Raw genomic sequence first — 20,955 nt, forward strand, 5'->3', positions numbered from 1 at the left:
GGTTGTATGATGTGCACGTTTGACTGCACAATATCAATCTTTGATCTGAACACTATTAGGGGAGAACGGAATCATTTCACATTTTTATTAACTCAGATTACATCAAATCTGCCTGCAGTAGTGTCTTTTTTTTGCTATAAGAAATTTAAAAAGGTCTCTTTGCTCATTAAGCCTGCAATTATTTATAAAATACAATGAAGACAGGAATATTATGAAATATTATTACAAATTAAAATAACTACTGAATATATTTTAGAGTATAATTTATTTCTGTGGTGGCAAAGCTTAATTTTCAGCAGTCATTACTCCATTCTTCAGTGTCACATGATCCTTCAGATTTTGAGTATATTTTTTCAGGATTCTTTGATGAATAGAAAGTTTAAAAGAACAGCATTTATTTGAAATAGAAATCATTTGTAACATTATATGCCCTTATTTTCATGTTTAATTAATTTAATGTGTCCTTGCTAAAATAAATGTCATTTCTTTCAAAACAACAACAACAACAAAAGCTTACTGACCACAAACTTTTGAATGGTAGTGTAGATTTTAATAAAAGAGGATAATTTTCATAAATGTCAGGTCAGGGAAACTGAACATTTTAAAATGTATACACTTCCAATCCATTAACTAATACAATAATTACACAATTGATTACAATTTCTGTTGTCAAAAACATTGTTATAGTTATATATGTTGTACTTTTTTATGGTTTAATGACTTGTTTTTCAGTGTTTCATATCCGTTTTAAATCTGGATGTAATTGTAACAACTTGCCCCATATGACAACATGACCTGGACAGAGCCAGGCCAATAACAAACAGGAAATGGACTTGAACAGGAAACGTACGAATGATCATGCAGACACTGCACAGATAAAAGGACAAAGCACTGATGGCATATTTTAATGCTAGAAAAAAGGTACATTTGTACTGAGCTTCAGTCATTAAAAACATCCTGTATTAAAATGATGATCCTCTTGTGTTTGTCCCACTCAGGCCACGTGTGTCAGACGAGGGTGTGTGTGTAACTCCCCTCTTCCTTCACTGCAGCAGCTGAGCTTTGTTCCATTATCAGTATAAAAGGATGAAAGTCTCATGTTACAATTTTCATATAAAATAACCCTTGGGCATAAAAAGGCTTGGTGTGTTGGATCAACCCATGGTCCCTTTTTGTCGTTATGCTGCAGGTAATTTTCCGTCACAGGTGTGATATTCTCTTGTTCGACGGGCGGCTCAGATCTCTTTGAACCTGAAAGAAAAGAGCAGATGAAACCAATGCAAACACACGGTACAAAATGAAACGCTTCCCTTTTAATCCTCAGATTCTGTCAGTGTAAAAAAATACAGACAAGACCAAATAATCCCCGCCTGGTCATTTGACAAATGTCAAAAAGAGACACTGGAGACCATTAGTGTAATGAATGTATTTCAACATTATAATTTAATAAACCAGCATCATAAAAAAAAGCACAAACCATTTTTTTTTTATATATGGAAAATTCATAACCGGATTTTGTTTGAGCCAAAAATTGACATAATTATAAGGGTGTCAGAGACCTAATGATATTGCACTTGAAGTGCATACATCATTTTCCACCTCGCACACAGATCTCTGCCAGTCATTTGGGAACACAGTGAAAACGAACAAATCCCAAGGTGGGTCGCAACCTCTTAGAGTAATTGTGATTGCCTTGCAAACACTAAAAATAGCCTCCACTGAATCATATTGAGGGCAGGAAGGCCCAATTTAATTAAAGTACAGCGTCTCTTTGGTCATGACGCTCTACATTTTTTGATGCCACTAATATCAAGTACATGTAATGGCAATCAGCCCAAGCAGCATCTTTTAGCATATTTAAAGGCCACTAGCTAAATATAGAAGGTCAAAAATAAACCTTAATAAAGTCATCTGCTAATGATTCCATTTCATGGAACATTTTGCCCCCTTTTTAAAAATACATAGAGTACCGGTCAAAAGTTTGAAAAAGTCTCTTATGCTCACAAAGGCTACATTTATTTTATTAAGCTTCCTACATATTTCACCATACATGCAAAGAACAAAAGTGAGTTAGAGATATTCACCCTCTCTGCCTTGTAGTGTATCCGCACCATCCTCTGACCTCCTTATACACAAGCCTGGACAACAGCTACACAAACAAGAACAAGAGGAGACAGTGAAGCACCAGCTTCCATCATGATAGCAGAAAAATTGCAATTATTTACTGGACAATATTATAAACCATAATAGATTCAACTATATTAATAATAACAACGATAATAATACACATCAGCTAAAGTCTCACCAGACAGGCCAGCACATCAGCAGCAATGAGCATATAGAAAACATTATTCCAACCGGTGGGAGAAATCAGACCAGCCAACAGAGGCCCAATAGCGGCGCCTAGAGACCATTAAACACATTACACAAGGACAGTGTTAAGTTTTCAAAACAAACACTGGTTTCTGAATGTTACATTTAAATTGACTGTCAATAACCTTTTAAATACGTTGCTCGATAACACAAAGTGCATTCAATTTTTGACTTTTGTATCAAGTATCAAGTATCAAAGTATCAAATACTATTTTAGTTTAGTATCAAGCACAAGAAAAAAACAAAAAAAAAACAAACATAAAGCCAAATTCTGTGCGTACCTATTGATCCAGTGCCGTCAATAATAGCGGTCACAGTGGACAGTGCTCTAGAGTTCCCTCTCAGGCACTCATGGGTTCCCTAAAAGATCAAAAAAACATTATGAAATGTACAACACAAACTGCTTGTTGCATTACAAAATAGTTTATTGATCAGTTATTGACAGCAGGACACCTGGCGTATCTGTTTTGACCCTTTATTTAAGACTTCAACAAAAGTCCATGTGAAGAGCACATGGAGGTAAGGAGCCCAGCACTTACTAGGTCAGCTGATACAGCAGTGGTGATGAGGGCATAGGGTCCATTCACGAGAGCACCACACCACAGCAACATGCCTGCAGGTCAGAGGAGGAGATACAGACATGCTATTTTGTTATTTGTTGTCAATTTGGCATCATCTTTTCCCTGTACATTCAACTATGTAAAATATTACTTAACGCAATATTATAGCTAGGCTAGATTTATTATGATGGTTTCAATGGAGACACATGAGGAAAAAGGAAAACTTAAGATTTATGCAATTAAGCATTATATTATATTAACCACCTATTAAAAAATATACGCAAATTGAAACAAAAACAAACACACATTTTAAAAATGTATTTAAGTACACATAAATATTATAGATGCAGTTAAATACATGTACAAAATCATGGACCAGTGGCATGAAACAGTTCTTCACAATATTAAGCATATCACTCAGTTGTTATGGGTATAAATAACGTCTCCGCTATATATGGTGGCTGCCTATGATGGAAGACAAAACACAGTATTTGCTAGCCGTTTAGCCTTCTTTCTGGGCATCCCAAGTTGTTGAAGCCCTCTTACAATCAGCCTGTGTGTGTGTGTGTCCTAAGCTGCCAAATATGAAATGATCATATCACTGAAATGGTATTTAGGACTGGCTGATATTTAATGACTATAGTCAAAAAAGCTTCCTCCATAGTAGAGTCAAAGGTGGATGCAACCGCCAAAATGTCCAAAAAACCCCCCACCAAAAACAAAAAACGGTACTCTGTACTCACCAATGGTGGTCGGCAAGCCATTCTGCCCAATTTTATTGTACAGGAACAGTCAGGAAGAAAAACAAACATGAATAGGCAGCAGATCTCGAAGGAAAGAGAAACCCGTTCATTCATTTTCACAGGTTCACAGGTAAACTCAAGCTTGAGGGTGTTGTGTGCACAAGATTACAGATGTCTGTGAAGACTCTGAGCAAACTTCAAGATGTACTGACAGCACTTTAGATTTTATAGCTGTGAAATAGCCAGTCTTGCATTTTTTTTTTTTCTTTTTTCTCAGGCAAATAATACTCTATCTGTTACGACAAACATTTAAGGACATAACCACTGCATATTAAAACTGGAATAAGTCTAAATTTTACGGTCCATAATGCTGGAAAAGAACATGCATCTGTTTTAAAGGGGCCATGAACTGCCTTTTTTAAATTATTATTTTGTACTGTTCTCTGAGGTCCACTTACAGTATAATGTTAACAAGATTTTTCAAAACCATTATAATTTAGAAGTAACAGGCTATTTTCTGTCCTGCTTTGACCCCCTCATCAGAATGCACTGTTTGAATATGCGTTGCGGATTGTAGACTCGGAAGTAAACACCCACCGCTATGATTGACTAACAGTTGTGTATGTCTGACAGCCTACATCCTTCACAGATGGACGCTGCTGTAATTTATGCACAAATACTCCGTACAAATCAAACGATCTGTAATAACAGACAAAGCAATAGTGACCACGTAATAACAGTTCCTCACACTTGTGTGGTGTGACAATACGGTCGGATCCAATAGAGTCGGCACAGAATCATACTGCATTTTAGTTTCAATCTTTCTGAAAATACTGCATCGAATTGTGCCTTGTTTGTAAATGAATCTGCAGAAAAATGACCTGAATAAAGGACCGAGTTCTTATGGACGTGGTCTGGATCTTCATTAAAAAAAGTTCATCCACTCTTTCCTAATGTTAGGTTCAGAAGGAAGGCAATGCAAAGCCATCTTTATTGTTTAGTTTCTGTGTAGACCTGCGTTTGTCTCTCTCGTTATTTACACTACATGCGTAAATCAGGGGGTGGGGCTATCCAGGCAGTGCTGTAGAAGCAAGCGTTGATCATCTTCTGCGGAGGCAGTGTTTAGCCACACTATTACGTCATAAACTGACACATTCCACAACCTGACGTTTTGGCAGATTGGCTTCAATATAAGCTGTTTTCAGACCAACGAGAAAGCTTTGAGTTCCAAAACTTAAAGGATGTTTTTATAGTACTTATATGTAAAAAAAAAAAAAAAAAAAAAGATCAAAGGATTTTTTACTTCTTTTTTTTTTCTCAGTTCATGACCCCTTTAATAACGGTTTTACATACTCTTAGTCTCAATAGATTAAATCATTTTGCAATATCTGTTGAAACAGATGTTTGGATTTTGTGGTCATGTTGGGTGCATTTTTCCCAAAGTCTGAGCAAAAAAAGAAAATATCCACCAAGACAAAAAAACAGTTGGACTCACCATAGGAGCAGCAATGATCAACATGGCACAGCAAGTAGTGGCTCTGCCTCCACTGTAGTCTGATATCAATCCAGCCAGGATGCCACCTAACCACGATAAAAACAACCTTATAAAACCCTATTCCCAAGAATCACAATTAGATATTTCTTATGGCTAAAATAATTAAAATACTCTAAAATACCACGTGCTTACCCACAATTCCTCCAACATCAAACAACGTAGATAGGTCCCCAGCTTCTTTAGGGTCAAAATGAGCTAATGAAGAGAGCAGACCCAGTGATTTGTTGGAATTTGAAGGGAATTTTATGACAGATCATTTGTGCATAAGAGCCGAGTGAATATGAGAGAATCTGAAGAATGTTTCTTACCGACATTAGCGATGTATAAAGGAAGCCAGTAGAGGAAGGTGTAGCTGACCAGCTTAGCAAAAAGCAAACACAGAGAGAACTCCACCACACCCTGCAGCGCATAAAGACAGCACATTTTGCAATAGTGACATTATGATATTTACCTCGATCCTGGCAACAACTGAATGCAACAGTTACCATCCTGTACCCATTTGTAGCCAAATTTGCAACATCATATCGCCTAATTTCTGACGTTTCTCATTAGGATGAATTACTTATTTTGTAGCATTCCTCATACAAATCCAAAAAAAAGACCTAAACAGAGTATTATGGTTAAAGATCATTCCGTAAGACTTTTAATCTTTAAAAAAAAAAAATATTATATTTCGGTTGGGATAGCAAAGGCGTGATTTATGAGCCAAGAACCCCAGACGTTTCACAGCATTGACTGTTCTCTCAATCTCTTAAAAGTAACACCTTATATTCTCTGACTAACAGCTGTGGGTGTAAAACTGAGAATAACAGGTCACTCACAGGAATCCTGAGTGCGCCGCAGAAGCTGATGGCTTCTGTGTGATCCTCCTCCGGCTCTACGGCTGTGGAGGTGTTAGTGCTGAAGATCTCCTCATTACTGGATGAGTTCCTCAGTAGAGGCTCCTGCTCCACACTCTCCTAAACACATTAGAGCCTGTTAGTGTTACATCAATGAAGGTAAAACTGTGTCTGTTAAAAGAAGAACAGTAAGAGACAGTACTTTAAATACATATTATAGGCTGGAATACACTACACAAATTATGCACATAATATGTTTGCCCCAATTTGCAGTCTGGAGGAGTCAATGCTAGTTGCTAAAAGTCACAGCCTGCAGATTTCGGGCAATCTGAGTTTCTCAGAAAATCACAGTGTGTATGATGGGCACAGACTCACAATTTTATTAATTTATTGTGTTTAGAAGGATTTGACAGTCTGTCAGTGTGTGATCCTCACTCGTTTAGTTTTTCCTATGTCAGCAAGTGTATGATGGCTAGAGTTTAAAATCGGTTCAGATTTTAAAAGTTGTCCAGCCTTTAATCATTGAGACCAACATAGTTTATCACATAGAGCAACAGACAGCTTTATCATAGATCTTCTCACTCTTGCAGATCGTTACACAGATAAAGATTTCTTTCGGTTCACGATTACTTCTGCTTTCAGTTCTCAGGTCCTTTCTCAACCAAATTCACTACAGTGTTGTGAAATACAGGTGCACAGAATGACAATGTTACATTCACTGGCTCAATTCTCCTGTTGCAAATAAGAGGCCAAATTTACTGCAAATATTTTAGTTTGCTTTCAGTTTGGAACCAAATGGCAATAAATGAGTGTTAGCAAGCCTTTTCACACAATTAATTAGCAAATAATGGCAAAATGATTAAATCTGTGTTTGAATCCAATTTCAGCACTCATGAAAATCACAGAAACACAAAACACAAACTCTGCTCACATATACAGCTGGGAGGGGACCACCACCGTTTAGCTGGTTATTCAAGTTTTAAGTTACATAATAGTATTGCAACATATGCAGGTAGAAGAGTCATACTGCAAAATATTGTGCATATTTTTTTTAAACTGTAAGTGACCTTACATGATGTTGTGGTAGAGTACAGTTCACATCTTCAGGTTCTGTAAAAAAAATAAACAACGTTGTGATTTAGGTTGCACATTTTTCTGCAAAATTAATCTTGAGTTTGTTGAAAATACCTTTTATAACTGCAGATAAAGTTATTATTGTGTTGTGTTTATTTATTTAGTTTGTATCACTGAATAGTAACTAGTAAAATAGTAATCAGAAGTGGTTACAATTAAAAAACCCACACCCATCTAGGTTGAATTAATGGCAAATTTCGTTGTAGAAACTTTGTTTCAGTTTCCCTTCTGTTCCTGTCTTTGTAAACAGCCTGCGTGCACAAACAGGCAAATCCCCCATATATCTAACATGTGTGACTTACTTTCAACCAAGAACAAAAAGCAGATGACTCCAGCAGAAGCGATGATGATACCAGGCACAATGAATGACAGGCCCCACGAGGACGACACATAGACCCCAGCAATGAGGGAGCCCAGAATGTTTCCTACTGAGGTATGAGAGTTCCAGATCCCCATGATGAATCCACGCCTGCATGAACAGAGCATCATTCTGAATTTCGAACACGGACTTTTGGAACATTATAGTCGACATGAAACCAACTTATTATTACACAACCATTTAACATTTTGAGGATTGTATTTTAAATTTTTATTTTTCTCTGCCTTTCATGTGCTCAGAAATACAGTAAAAACAGCAATATTGTGAAGTATTTATATTTTAATATATTTTAAAGTGTAATTTATTCCTGTGTAGGCAAAGCTGAGTCTTCTGCAGGCATTATTCCAGTCTTCTTCAATGTCACGTGTCTCTTCAGAAATCATAAAGAAACATTTCTTCTTCTTCTTCTTATTATTATTCATCTTAAAATTGTTGTGGTGCTTAATATAATTGTGGAAACTGTAATATGATTTTTAAAAGATTTTTTTGATGATTATAAAGTTTAAAAGTATTGTTTGAAATAGAAATAATTTGTAACATCTTGCATTACTGTACTGTCATTTCTGATCAGTTACTGATCAAAACTTTTGAACGGTAGTGCACATGTATCTTATTGTGCACAATTCATCAATGAAGTTGCTTAAAATCAAGTGTTATTACTTGCTCCGCCTTATAAACGACTCTCAGGCAATGCAGACTTTTAGAAAACGTTAGTAAATAGTTAATAAATAGTGATTTAGGAATTGTTTTTAAGACTAAAGTTGATATCTGGCTTAGTTCTAAAATTAAATACCCAGTTTTCACCATCAAATGCTGATGGATAAAATCAAGACCTGCCATGCATTTTCTTGTGAAATATCCCGTTTCACTCTGACATTTGTCATATTACTGTAATAAAACAGGTTCCAATTGTGGTTTTAAAACACAGTTCTTAACAGACATGTTTTTTTAACATTTAGGGATTGTGGGAGGAAGTGAGATCACTTAGATTTGCATTAAGTTGTTTTTGTAAAAAACAAACAAAAAAATGATACTAAAAAAAAGTGCAGATACAATTCTGCATGGTCAACAGCTCAAACTGAGCAAGCAGCAAATAACACAACAGTCACTTACTTTCCCTTCCCAAACCAGTTCCCAACACACGCTACCACCGCCGGCCAGCCGGTAGTCTGCACCAGCCCATTTAAGGCCTGTAAAGGAAAAACATAGTAATCAGCAAGTTTGATGAGCACATGGGTTTTACATGTTCAAGAAGCAAAGTAATCCGCCTGATTCAGTCATGTGTTTTCCATGTGACTCACTCCAACAAGACTCAAGGTTTATTATGAATTAACTCTGGATCAGTAAAACTTGACTACAATGGAAAAGAAAAAAAAAGATGATGTGCTTATCTCATTTGTGCACTGATAAGATTATTTGATAATATGCAAAAATACTTTAAATTTCACTTTGAAAACTCCTGACAAGAAACATGCCATTGGAAAAGCATAACTTCTGTATTTTTGGTTTCACATTGTGAAATTCTGGTACTCGCTCTCTGGCACTTAAAATGAAGTTTTGATGGACTGACACACCTTTTTAGATACATTGGTTTAAATTTATAAAGGAGAACTAACTTACCTGAACTAAGCAGTAATACCACAAAGAGTGGATTTGCCAGTAAAAGCCCAGGCCAAACAGAACAGTGAAAAGGCCACTGAGAATCATCCCTGAGCTCAGGTAGTAACGCAAAGGCAATCGCTCTCCAAACATCCCACTGTCAAAAATATTTCAAAACCAGGTGCTATACTTCAAGCAAATCACACTAACCAAGAAAGTCGAACCAAGAAAATCCAATATCATACCTAAAGAACATGCCAATAGCATAAGCAACAAGAAAGCAGTTGTCCAACACTCCAAACAGGTTCTGGTAATTGTTCTTGTCTGAATTGAAAAAAATAAATAAAAATTAATTGATGGGTTAATATAAACTACCAGTGAGAGCTGAGATTCAGTAAGGTTTTTTTTTTTAAGGAATAATACATTTCAAGGCAAAAAAAAACATTTATAGTCTTACAAAAGATGTATGTTTCAAATAAATGCCGTTCTTTTGAATGCTAAACAAAATGTATCAGTTTCCATAAAAATAATAAATAGCATAATAATGAGAAAAGTTTTGTTGAGTGCCAAATCAGCATATTAGAAAATTCAGCTTTGCAGTCACAGGGGTAAAATACACTTTAAAATATATTACAATAGAAATAGATATTTTAAATTGTAATAATATGTCACCATAAAACAGTTTTTACACTATTTTTTGATGAAATAAATGTGAGCATAAGAGACTTTAGCAGTGTAAGGAGGGAAGAAGTGCAGGACAGGTCTTACTTTATATAAGCACAGTTTAAGTACACTGACAGATATGACATAAGCTACAAAACAAAATATTTTAAGAAAAGAATCAAACTCACCAAAAGGAGCCCAGTCACACCAGGTGTCATTGTCAGTGATGTTGAGGTCTGCTGGATGAATAACATTAGAGCAGTTTCTGTGCAGCTGGCTCTGTCACAACAACAACAAAAAAAGATGTACATATTTATCATTTAACATTTTACACTTAATTTATTACATGCAAATGCAATCATGTGATTTATCAGTACAACAAAAAAATATTTGTTGCAGTTCTTCTTTTTAGGTTAGGCCTATCATGCAGCTAGTTCATGTTTAGTTATGTTTAGACTTTTATTACCTTGACAATACTGATAGGCTTTCGAGAGAGGTGGTAGGTGGTATAGAAGACAAACGTGAGGATGAGGATGAAGAACCGGTACTTGTCAAAAGGAATAAGTTCTTTAATAAAACGATTCACAAGTCAAAAAAGCATCAACAGTGGTTAAGCCTGACAGAAGCTGGAGGTGTTTGCAGCGTTGAATAAAACAGTCAGGCACTGATAAACATGAAACCACATTACGTCTACAGAAAAACAGCCTCACCTAAGGCAAACACTGAATGATTTAGAAGATGTTTTCACAAGATTTTCCTGTGGGGGAAGCACGCTTAACACCCTGTACATCAGTTTTGAAGGTTATGCATGCTGCAAACTGAGAAACCACTAACATTTAGGTCACGGTACTGTGCTTTAACTGATTTTCCATTCATGAGGTAGCTACGCATATATTCATAAAGCATGTTTAAATTGTGATTGGAGATTACTAATAATTAAAATACAAATGAATGAACAAAAATTGATTAAGTTGTGTGTGTGTGTATAAATTGTGGTTCAATTCCTATAGTAAGCAAATAAATAATCTTTTGACACGTTGAAATGTATATTAGCACTGGCTGAAAACAGATGATTAATGAGGAACATTTAAGTAGCGCTAAAAATCAATAACATTATCAAAAATCAATAATGTCTGTTACAATAAAATCCCACATGATGGGATAGATTTAACATCACAGAGCATGCTGTGCATTGTAGTATTTTGTGTTTACATGGGCCTGTTACTCACCAGCTGTCTCTAGAGAAAGAGGTGATGAGTTTGATTCCCGGTGCCAGAGATCTCATTTTTACAGTTATTGCTATTCGTCTCGTTGCAAAAAAAAATTGTAACTAAAAAAAAAGTGTAACTAAAATATCACTGACGTTATAAATGATATATATTTATAAAAAATCCCATTTCTATTTCTAAAACGCACGTTTAAAATTAAAACCAAAAACAACTAAAATATACAACGAAACTAGCTGACTAATCGTTTTGTGTCTCAGATCTGTTTGCGCTCATTTCTCACGAATTTAAACTAAGAGTACGTTTGATCATGTTGAAAGCCGGCGATCCTAGATGTTGCATTTAAAGTATCGGAGACGTGTTGTCATTTCCTACTTCCAGATGTGGAAACACCTTAATGCGCTCTAAATTCCCAAAGATTTCCATGGTTGTCTTGGCCGGTGGTTCGTCTGACTGGAAGCCGGATGCTATTAATACCGGTTTGTCTGGTCTAAAAAAAAAATCACATGAGCATTAATTGATCTTTAGCTCGTCCGGTCCTGGTGTAGCGTCTCCATTTTCCATACGGGGTTGCGACAAACAAACACTGGATCTGGCGGCGTGAACATGTGATGCAGAGTGACGTCATCAGGGCTGAAATTAACCCTTCATTGTACAGCTTTTCTGGCTTTTTTTGTGTCATCAAAACCCATTTGACCTAAATATTTAGTTTATTATTTAGTGAATATTTATGAAGTATCCTCTCAGACTGCAAGATCATTTTGCATAATTTAGCAAAACTGTCGCATGTTCACAATTATATTTTGTATTTTGTTGGTGGTGTGGTGTGATGGTGGTAAACAAATACAATATTTAATTATTATTATTTATTTTTTAGGAAGTTTAATTTTAATGGTTGTAATTTTAAAACGATGTAATTAAATTTTGTATGATTTAGTTAATAATTATAATTTCATTAACTCACGAATCCCCTGCAGCTCTCTCAGGAACCGCCAGGGGCTCGCGAACCCCATTTTGGCAAACCCTGGTCTATTGTGGTTTTTGTCCTGTATTAAAGCAATACTGCACTGTCAGTTAGTTAGCAGGTGCAAATACCTAACTTATGATAAAATCAGGGTAACACTGTCTTGAGTGCTTATTTCCCTTTTTTTAAACAGTTTTTTTTTTAAAACACAGTGTTCATGCCAAATATGTGTGTGCAAATCTGTAAATACACTGCACAAATATTTTCAGTTCACGAGCATCTGCTTACACTGAAATAACAATATGATAGAGTTGTTAAATATGCAGTACATCAATCTGAAATTTTTATGTTTCAAACGAAACATTTGACTACAAACTAGGACGTTGGTTTCTGGAATGGAAATGGATACTTCTTATTTCCACAGACAAAGACAGAAATAAATGTGACTGCCATTCTGTTACTGACTTCTCAACCCTGAAGCATATGATCAGGGACTTTGCGTATAATGGCTGAATAAGTGTACAAAGGTCACACACGCATTTAGGTTAAGAAAACAAAGTTATGACACAATAAACAATCCCAGCAGTTGAATTTCTCACTTCAGTAAGGTTTATTAAAACAGTAAAAACACTAGTTACATTGAAATATGTCAGGTATTTTAAAACCATTCATGAGTACAATAAAGAAAATATCACACCATGAATCATTACGTTAATACAACATTACACTTCAGGATGTCCAATCTTAAAACATGTTCAATAATGACACTAAAGATGGACTGCAATCACTTCCTTTGAGAATGGACATCCATAGAGGATGCCTTCCAGGTGGACGAATACTGTCCAAAGCCTCCATCCTTCAGATCACAGCTTAGCAAGACAGACTGCAGAGCCTGAGCATAAGCTGCAGAAAACAATCATAAATGACCAATAAATAAACTCAAAAGTTCAATGAATGTCAGTGTCAAAAAAGTTGAGCAACGTGGCCAAGATTTCCCTTGCAAAAACGAAGTGTGCTTAATTGTATTGAATGTGCACTTGTAGTGTACTTCAGGACTTAAAAGTATTTTTAAAAAACTGTTCTTGCAGAAGAACACTTTCACGGCCATTTCTTAACACACTTAAGTATACTTTTAAAAGGTTTTTGGAGAAATGATTGGAAGTTTTATTTTAACACATTTTAAAACATTATGTTTTAATAATATTTTGTTGTGCTTTAATAAGTACACTTATTTTGATGTACTAAAATGTTAAAGCACATTTTAAGTACTTCACTCTAAAAAAAAAGCTGGGTTGTTTTAACCCAATTTTGGGTCAAATATGGACTAACCCAACCATTGGGTTAAATTTTTAAATATACGTTTTATATATATATATATATATATATTAAATTCAAATTTAAATATCACACGTTTTATATATTGTATGTGTATATATTTATTATATATATATACACATATATATTTAAATATTTATATATACATATATTCCCAATAGTTATAATTTGTAAACAACCCAGGATTTTAGAGAGTTGTATTATACTTACACATACACATATATTATTCAGTGGATTGCAATTAAATATATTAATATATTTTAAATGTACTAAACTTCATTACAAATGTGTAATTACAAATATATTTAAATAACTAACATGCATGTTTCAATAGATATATGATAAGTATATTTTAATTCACCATATCCTTCTCAGTTCATTCAGCAGTACACTTTAACCAAATTTCAAAGATACACAATTGAAATAATGATGTAATTACATACAAAAACATACTTAAGTTCAACTAATTGCATTAAATATTAATCTAAACTATAATACATTTTCACTTAATTGTGAAATTGTGTCAATTAAGTGTCCGAAAAACATCTGATTTAGTTTGCACCTACTGTACTGTATGTTTATTCTTTTAAAGTAATAAGTATGCTAAAGTGTACTTCTTTTTCACAAGGGTATTTAAAATTTTTCATCTTGTTATAAAATAAGGCTGTTCCTGTGATGAACTAAATCCATGATTAAACTTCACACGGTCTAGTAAAAATATGTACCGTTATACTACAGTATGTCATGGAAAGTGGAAAAACAAAAGACATCAGTTGTGACAGAGACCCCACATGCATTGTCTGTCAAGTCATGGTACTGTGAGTAAGAACATTTACTACATACAAACAGGTGCGATATGACAAGTTTCCAGCGCAACACAAACACAACCAATCACAACATTTTTGATGTTCAGTTATGAGGAGCAGGATTAAGGACCAATGATATTTCTCTGTAGGCGGGGCCACCCCACACAATGCCACATAAATAGGAACCAAGCAACAAAGAAAATATTGTGTCACTTTTTGCTTGTTAGGACAAAAAAATCTGAATTACACAATGCACAGTGCATCAAGACAAGGAGAAGCTGAATACTCTATAATTATCCTAAAATATGAAATGAAATGGACACAGAGTGAGCAGTTTACCTTTAGGATTGTTGTAGAAGATGCAGTTGTTGGCGCAGGTATCAGGATGGCTGTCCCAGAAAGTGTCTCCACAGCAGCACAGAGGAGGGAGTTCGATTTTATCCTTCTCCAGCTTCTCTTTCATTAGAGCCTGCATGGCTTCTATGTACCTGTCACAGAACCATCACATACCACGACAGCTCTTAACATATGAATATTTACATCATATTCTATTTATATATAGAAGAACACTATTCTGATCTACTGAATGTGAAGCAATAGATGATATGGTGTATTTATGGTTAGAATGAACATACTCATAACAAGATAACTTGTGCCACATATTGGCAGTACGTACCGTTTGCTTTCTTTGATGCTCTTTGTTTTCTCTCGTCTCTCTACCTTCTCTGCTGCCTCCTCCTCATCAAGCCTCAATCGCTCCAAAATCAAATACTCCCTCTCAGCCATGTCTTTTCTTTCTTCTTCCTGCAGTCGCTGCCTCTCCATCTTCTTCTCCTCCGCTTTCCTGAGTTGTTCTTTTTCATTCTTAATCCTACACACAGAAAAAATGCTCTCTGAGTTTAAAAAGACAGTATAATATAAAGTGCAACGTGAAGTCTTTTGTGTTCTTGGACAACTTAAAGAAAAATGATGCGTGGTTACTTGCTTCAACAGTACAAAAAAAAATACTAAGGACAGGTTTCTAAAATAAACTAAAACAAAACTAATTTTTTTATTAATTGTAACAAAAAATGATTTTAAATGTAAAAAATAATGTTTAAATTAATTGTACATAATATGTGCACATACTTATAAATTAAGTTCGATAGAATTTATGTTGTTGTTTTTTTTTTTTTAGCAAATTCTAAATCATTTATAAAGGGTATACACTTTGACATGTGTCTTTTCCTGGGAATCCAACCTTTGAATTTTGTATTGCTAGTACTTGCTCTACCAGGAAAATGTATAATAGTTAGGAATTTAAAATGTGTACTTATTATGGAATGACATTTAATTGAGTAATAGTCATGCGTTTTTTTATATTGGTCTTTGTGATGAAGACCTAGCAATTATTCTTATTTAAGTCCATTATTATCATTATTTTACAGTAACTAGTCAGTCATTTAAACTATTTCCTGTAGCTTGACTACAGCAGAGAAACCAAAAGAGAAGTGAGCAACCATCATGCGGAAAGGAATGAAAATAGACATCTTTTTTAGTAGCAGTGAAATAAAGAACGTAAATGTGATGCTGTTGTAGAGAAGATACTTGTAAACATGTGGTGAGGTTTGACCTTGCAGTTCTCTTCAGATGTTTCCTGTGCCTTTGGTGCTCCTTCACTCGCTCTCGCTCAATGTCCATGAAGTGCCGTCGATGCATGAGGAACTGAGACTGCCTCTGAAACAACACAGTTAGCACTTTGAAGAAAGCTTTGGTAAGCTTCTTTTAAAAAACATTTTTAAAAGTCCAAAACTTTTGAATGGTTTAATATGCTTGAAATTAGATATTTACTTTCACTGCAGCAAATATTAAACTCTACATTGATCTCCCTAATAAAAAGAAGAGACACCATTCTAAATAAAGCATGATTCCCTACCTGCCTCTTCAGCTCCTCCTGATTCTCATGAGGCCAAAGCACTTGGGAAGCTCTGTAGTCAGTTGTGAAGGAAACAGTGGCCGGCTCATCTGGCTCATATATCTGCAGAGACGCCAACATGTACAGTATCAATGAATATAAAAGGCATTGTGTTACATTATGTAACATCACAATTTGTTGAAAATGTCATAAACGTAACTTGGTGTGCTCAAACATTACACAAAAAAGAGGCTAAATATAATGTTGTTCTCATGGATCTTATTAACTCTCCATTGTCTTTTAAAGATCTTATGCCACAAGCCTTAGAAAAATACTGGTTCTTCCACAGAAGCACTTATTTCCAGGTCACTTGTAAGCAAAGCCTTGCTTTCCAGTGTACTGATAAAAACCAGTGCAGTTATTTCTTTTACACTGTATGTCTATGAATGTGGGGGTGCCATACGTGACTATATTTAAGGCCACACAAGATCTTCTCACCATATCGTTGTGAAAAGTTACAGTCTTGCTTCTGTGGTGATGCAAATCAAGAGGTTGATCATGTTGCCCCAACAGCATCTCATCTTCCACGTCAACATCCTGCTTATAATCCTCCCCTTCAGTATCCTTCTGATCTCTCCAAGTGTGTGATTCAGGTTTCTGTATATAACAAAAAGCAAAGATATTAATACTACAACACTGAACGTTCAGGTGTCAGAAATGACCCAACTGCATCATGCATGACTCACATCTCTAGCCGGGGATAGTTTCCATCTCCCACCAGGTAGCTGTGAGAGTTCATCACCCTCTTGCACTGTCTGACGAGCGGCTAGTTTGTGTCTCACCTGCTTCCTGACTTTGCTGACCTAGATAAATGTAAAGAAACTCACCCTTACAGCTACATTCTGCCAAATCACACAAGCAAAATGATCCACATAGATGTATAAGGATCATGCTCTGTAAATACCCGTGTATTATGTGTATGGTGATGTGAAGAAACAGCCTCTGTCCCGTGAGCGCTGACACAGCAAGAGCTGGGACTGCAGATTGCTCGCTCCCCATGTGTCCAGGAAGGGAATAAATTGGTTTGAGGTGTAAGACGATGGGCTGCTTTGCTGGTTAGTTGCGATACTTTGCTCTCACGTTCAACCTGAAGATAGTGTTCACACAAATAACTTTTTGATTGTGGGTGTTTAAGCATTTGTTAGGACAAACTTTTGACTTTTCACTCCCATGTAAAGTTGCAAGTAAAGCAAAACCAGTCCCCTTATTTTTAAGAATAAGGTGACATGACTTTGCATGCAGCAATTTAGACAAACTTATGGTTTTTGTAGCAATGAAATACTAAAGGCATTTTCCACAAATATTTTGTGTTTAAAACTAGCTACTCTCATACCATGCATACTGCTGTTCAAAAGTTTGGGGTCAAACGTTTTTGCAAAAATTAATACTTTTATCAATGCTGATATTAACTAAACTAAAACTATTAAAAATAATTTACAATATATGAAATTAAAGTAAAAATAAAATAAATATTAGATGAAACACTTCCAATTAAAAAAAAATAATAATAATTTGAATACTGCCATGGCAATATAATAAAAATCTGAAAATTACTCAAATTGAAATAAATATAAATAAAAGCTAAACAGAAATATATAAACACTAAAAACTAATAAAAATGATAAAAGTACATTAAAATTACTAAAACTAATAGTACAATAAAAAATAAAACTGAAAATGTAAAAATGAAAGCTAATTAAAATATTAATAAATGCTGTAATAGTATATAAATAATACTAAAATAACACTGACTTTCAGTCAGTCAGGATGTGTTATGTTGATCAAAAACCACAGTAAAAACATTTATAATGTTACAAAATATTTTTTTTAAATACTAAAAAAAAAGTATGCTGGTTTCCCCCCCAAAACAATATTGAGCAGTACAACTGTTTTCAACACTGACGATAATAAAAAAATATTTCTTGAGCATTAATCAGCATATTAGAATGATTTCTGAAGGATCATGTGATGCTGAAGACTGGAGTAGTGATGCTGAAAATTCAGCTTTGTCATTACAGAAACAAATTACATTTTAAAATATATTAAGATAGAAGACAGTTATATAAAATTGTAATAATATTTCACAATATTGAGGTTTTTGAACAAATGAATGCAGCTTTGGTGAGCATATTATACTTCATGCACAAACATTAAAAACAATCTTAGACACCAAACTTTTGAACAGCAGTGTAAGGTTTATGCTAGATAATAGCTTATTTAACATAATTAATAGATCTATTTCCAAACAGCACGGGATTTGTGTGTTTTCTTACTGTCTCGTATGATTTCAGTAGCTGCTGTTGTTTGCGCAGACGGGCCTGCTGTGACACACGTTCACGAACCGCATCCTGAAATCGCCGCAGACTCTCCTCTTTCTCTCGCCGGGTCTCCTCCAGAAACTCCTCTGTGAGCAAAGCCCGGTCCTTCTCACACAAATACACACACACAGGGTCACATGTAAGGGACATGTGTGGCTATTAATCCTTAAGCTGTCTTCATCAGGTACACATTACTAGGAACATCATTCCCAAGAGGGCATTTTATATGAGTGTATTTATTTGGGTTTGCAATTTGTGAAACCCTTATTTGGGATATATCTAAAAATAAGCTTAAAAATAAATAATATCTATTTTTAATGTACAATAAAAATACAAAGGAACATACAAATTCAAAAGAAAACATATAAAACTAAAAAAACTACAAAAATAAAATAATAATTATAAGTAATAACCAGTAGTATTTAGTATCACATACTATTATCACTTATATTAAGATTTTGAATTAACTTTTATTTTTCCATTTCCATGTTACTCTGTTGGGTTTTGTCATTTGTATTATTATTTTTTTTATTTTTAAATATGTCCATAGTTTTATTTATTTATTTTTATTTTTTTCAGTTTTAGTACTTCAACTTTAATGAAAAATAGAAATCTTGCCTCAGCAACTAGGTGAAATTAGATAAAGTTTGAGAGAGAGAGAGAGAGAGAGAGGGGGGAGGGGGGTCTTTTAACCAAAATTTAGATTTTTACTCAGTAGCATCTATAGCTATTTTGGGCTATATTGGTTTGTGATTACTGTTACCTTTTTTTTCTTTTCCTATAAATCTCTTCTAATGTGGGACAGACCAGAACAGTGGCTCTTAATCTCTGCACATTTTGCCTGTCTCCCTTATTAAACACACATGATTAAGATCATCAGCTCGTTAGGAGTGTGTCAGATGAGAGGGACATACACTATTGGCAGGATCAGGACTAAGAGCCACTGGACCAAAATCACCCTGGTGTGTGTACACTTATTAGTGGAAAGTGCCAGTCGAAGAAGCTCGTTATGAGCAGCATCTCTACAGCTCTCATATCAGTGTAACTTAGTGTAGTCCTTACCGCGGGATGTTCCAGACTCTCATCTCCGCTCTCTACCCAAACAGCCACAGGCGCCACAGCCGGGTTCCTCTCTGCCAACACTCTCACATCTCTGGCCTTTCTCCTGTTTCCAGAGGTTATCCTTTTATTTTCTTTGAAGAGCTTCTTTTGTGTTATCGAAGAGCAAACCCTTTCTTTAGCTGGTTTCGCTTGATTCATTTCCGTGTAAAACCTGGTAACGTTAGATGTGAATCATTTATGGCTTTTCGGGAGTCACTGATGTTCAGACCTTATTACCAAGCGAGACACCGATCCTTCAAGGAAAAACAAAACTTCTTTATAGGACTCTTTTTGTGGTACAGCGGTTCATAATGTTAATGTCCTAATGCAAATTGCGTTAATATTTCTACTGCTGTAACTGTCAGAATTAAAGTTACCGTTGTCAATGACGCTAACAGAATCACAGCCTTTTAGACCCGCCCATTTATGATTCTATTGGCTACAGCTTGTAAAGCTAAGATTTTATTCGTCGAAAGTAACGCCAATCAAAACTTGTAGCGATTAGGCCACGCCCGATGTGCTCCTAAATGTAGGTTCGATGGGGAAAAGAATACCCGCTCTTTTTAGTTCCATGAGAAGTGTAATTTTATTACTAGACCTGAGCGAATGTCAGTGACTAAAATTAAATATGGTGGTTTTACACAGAATTCCACATCCCTCAAATTCTTATTATAAATTTTATTAATACTGTGTATCAATTTTAAACGGAGTTGTATTTATTATTATTACTATAAGATATAACTTTCAGTAGTCATGTTGTTATAAAAATTGTTTTATGTAATGTTCCTGCTTATGGAAGTCTGTTTCCACCACAGAATAAAATTACAAAAATATAATTGAGCCTTCTAACTTTTTATCTTCGCAACTGCGAGTTTAAAGGGATACTCCACCCCAAAATGAAAATTTTGTCATTAATCACTTACCATGTCGTTCCAAACCTGTAAAAGCTTTGTTCATCTTCAGAACACAATTTAAGATATTTTGGATGAAAACCGGGAGGCCTGTGACTGTCCCATAGACTTCCAAGTAAGTTACACTGTCAAGGTCCAGAAAAGTATGAAAGACATCGTCAGAATAGTCCATCTGCCATCAGTGGTTCAACCGTAACGTTATGAAGTAATGAGAATACTTTCTGTATGCAAAGAAAACCAAAATAATGACTTTATTCAACAATTTGTCTCCTCTGTGTCTCTCCACATCACCATAGCACCATTTTGGGGAATGTGAGCTGAACGCAGGCAGCGTACGCTCTTCTGTGTCAGCCGCGCCACACGGATGCACTGTTTTCATTCAAATGAAAGCATAAATACACATAGAAAATGTATCCTTGTGTTTTGGCTGACACAGAAGAGCATAAGTTGCCTGAATTCAGTGGATTTTCTCCAAAATGGCGCTACAGTGATGGG

At 35.2% G+C, this 20,955-nt stretch overlaps 2 protein-coding genes across 3 annotated transcripts; both read right to left on the reverse strand.

Moving 5' to 3' along the window:
* Window positions 1-528: 528 nt before the first annotated feature.
* Window positions 529-11,678, reverse strand: slc37a2 (solute carrier family 37 member 2). The gene is made up of 18 exons (XM_042756984.1): window positions 11,075-11,678; window positions 10,312-10,393; window positions 10,034-10,124; window positions 9,428-9,506; window positions 9,204-9,339; window positions 8,697-8,773; window positions 7,507-7,673; window positions 7,143-7,180; window positions 6,053-6,190; window positions 5,540-5,630; window positions 5,364-5,426; window positions 5,172-5,257; window positions 3,677-3,725; window positions 2,913-2,986; window positions 2,655-2,733; window positions 2,306-2,403; window positions 2,085-2,149; window positions 529-1,251 (listed from the first exon to the last, which is right to left on the reverse strand). The coding sequence occupies exons 1-18, from the start codon at window positions 11,128-11,130 to the stop codon at window positions 1,236-1,238; spliced, it is 1,485 nt and encodes a 494-aa protein (XP_042612918.1). The 5' UTR covers window positions 11,131-11,678; the 3' UTR covers window positions 529-1,235.
* A 943-nt stretch (window positions 11,679-12,621) lies between these two features.
* Window positions 12,622-20,046, reverse strand: ccdc15 (coiled-coil domain containing 15). 2 transcript variants are annotated; one of them, XM_042756985.1, is made up of 11 exons: window positions 19,927-20,046; window positions 19,511-19,803; window positions 18,404-18,553; window positions 17,035-17,217; window positions 16,817-16,933; window positions 16,569-16,727; window positions 16,092-16,193; window positions 15,789-15,892; window positions 14,853-15,047; window positions 14,516-14,664; window positions 12,622-12,938 (listed from the first exon to the last, which is right to left on the reverse strand). In XM_042756985.1, the coding sequence occupies exons 2-11, from the start codon at window positions 19,706-19,708 to the stop codon at window positions 12,820-12,822; spliced, it is 1,476 nt and encodes a 491-aa protein (XP_042612919.1). In that variant the 5' UTR covers window positions 19,709-19,803; window positions 19,927-20,046; the 3' UTR covers window positions 12,622-12,819. The 2 variants fall into 2 exon arrangements, with proteins under 2 accessions (XP_042612919.1, XP_018975951.1); XM_019120406.2 differs by having other exon boundaries at window positions 19,511-19,982.
* Between the last annotated feature and the right edge of the window lie 909 nt (window positions 20,047-20,955).

The sequence above is a fragment of the Cyprinus carpio genome, chromosome A5 (assembly GCF_018340385.1).
Source record: "Cyprinus carpio isolate SPL01 chromosome A5, ASM1834038v1, whole genome shotgun sequence".
Classification (NCBI taxonomy): domain Eukaryota; kingdom Metazoa; phylum Chordata; class Actinopteri; order Cypriniformes; family Cyprinidae; genus Cyprinus; species Cyprinus carpio.

Excerpts from the sequence above, each read along its gene's own strand:
- ccdc15 (XM_042756985.1), bottom strand. The coding sequence starts at position 19,708 with ATGAATCAAGCGAAACCAGCTAAAGAAAGGGTTTGCTCTTCGATAACA. Across the intron at positions 18,554-19,510 it reads AGAGTCTGGAACATCCCGCG|GACCGGGCTTTGCTCACAGA; the intron begins GTAAGGACTACA and ends TTGTGTGAGAAG. Across the intron at positions 16,728-16,816 it reads AACTATCCCCGGCTAGAGAT|AAACCTGAATCACACACTTG; the intron begins GTGAGTCATGCA and ends TGTTATATACAG.
- slc37a2 (XM_042756984.1), bottom strand. The coding sequence starts at position 11,130 with ATGAGATCTCTGGCACCGGGAATCAAACTCATCACCTCTTTCTCTAGA. Across the intron at positions 5,258-5,363 it reads TGATGTTGGAGGAATTGTGG|GTGGCATCCTGGCTGGATTG; the intron begins GTAAGCACGTGG and ends TATCGTGGTTAG. Across the intron at positions 2,987-3,676 it reads TGGCTTGCCGACCACCATTG|GCATGTTGCTGTGGTGTGGT; the intron begins GTGAGTACAGAG and ends TCTGACCTGCAG.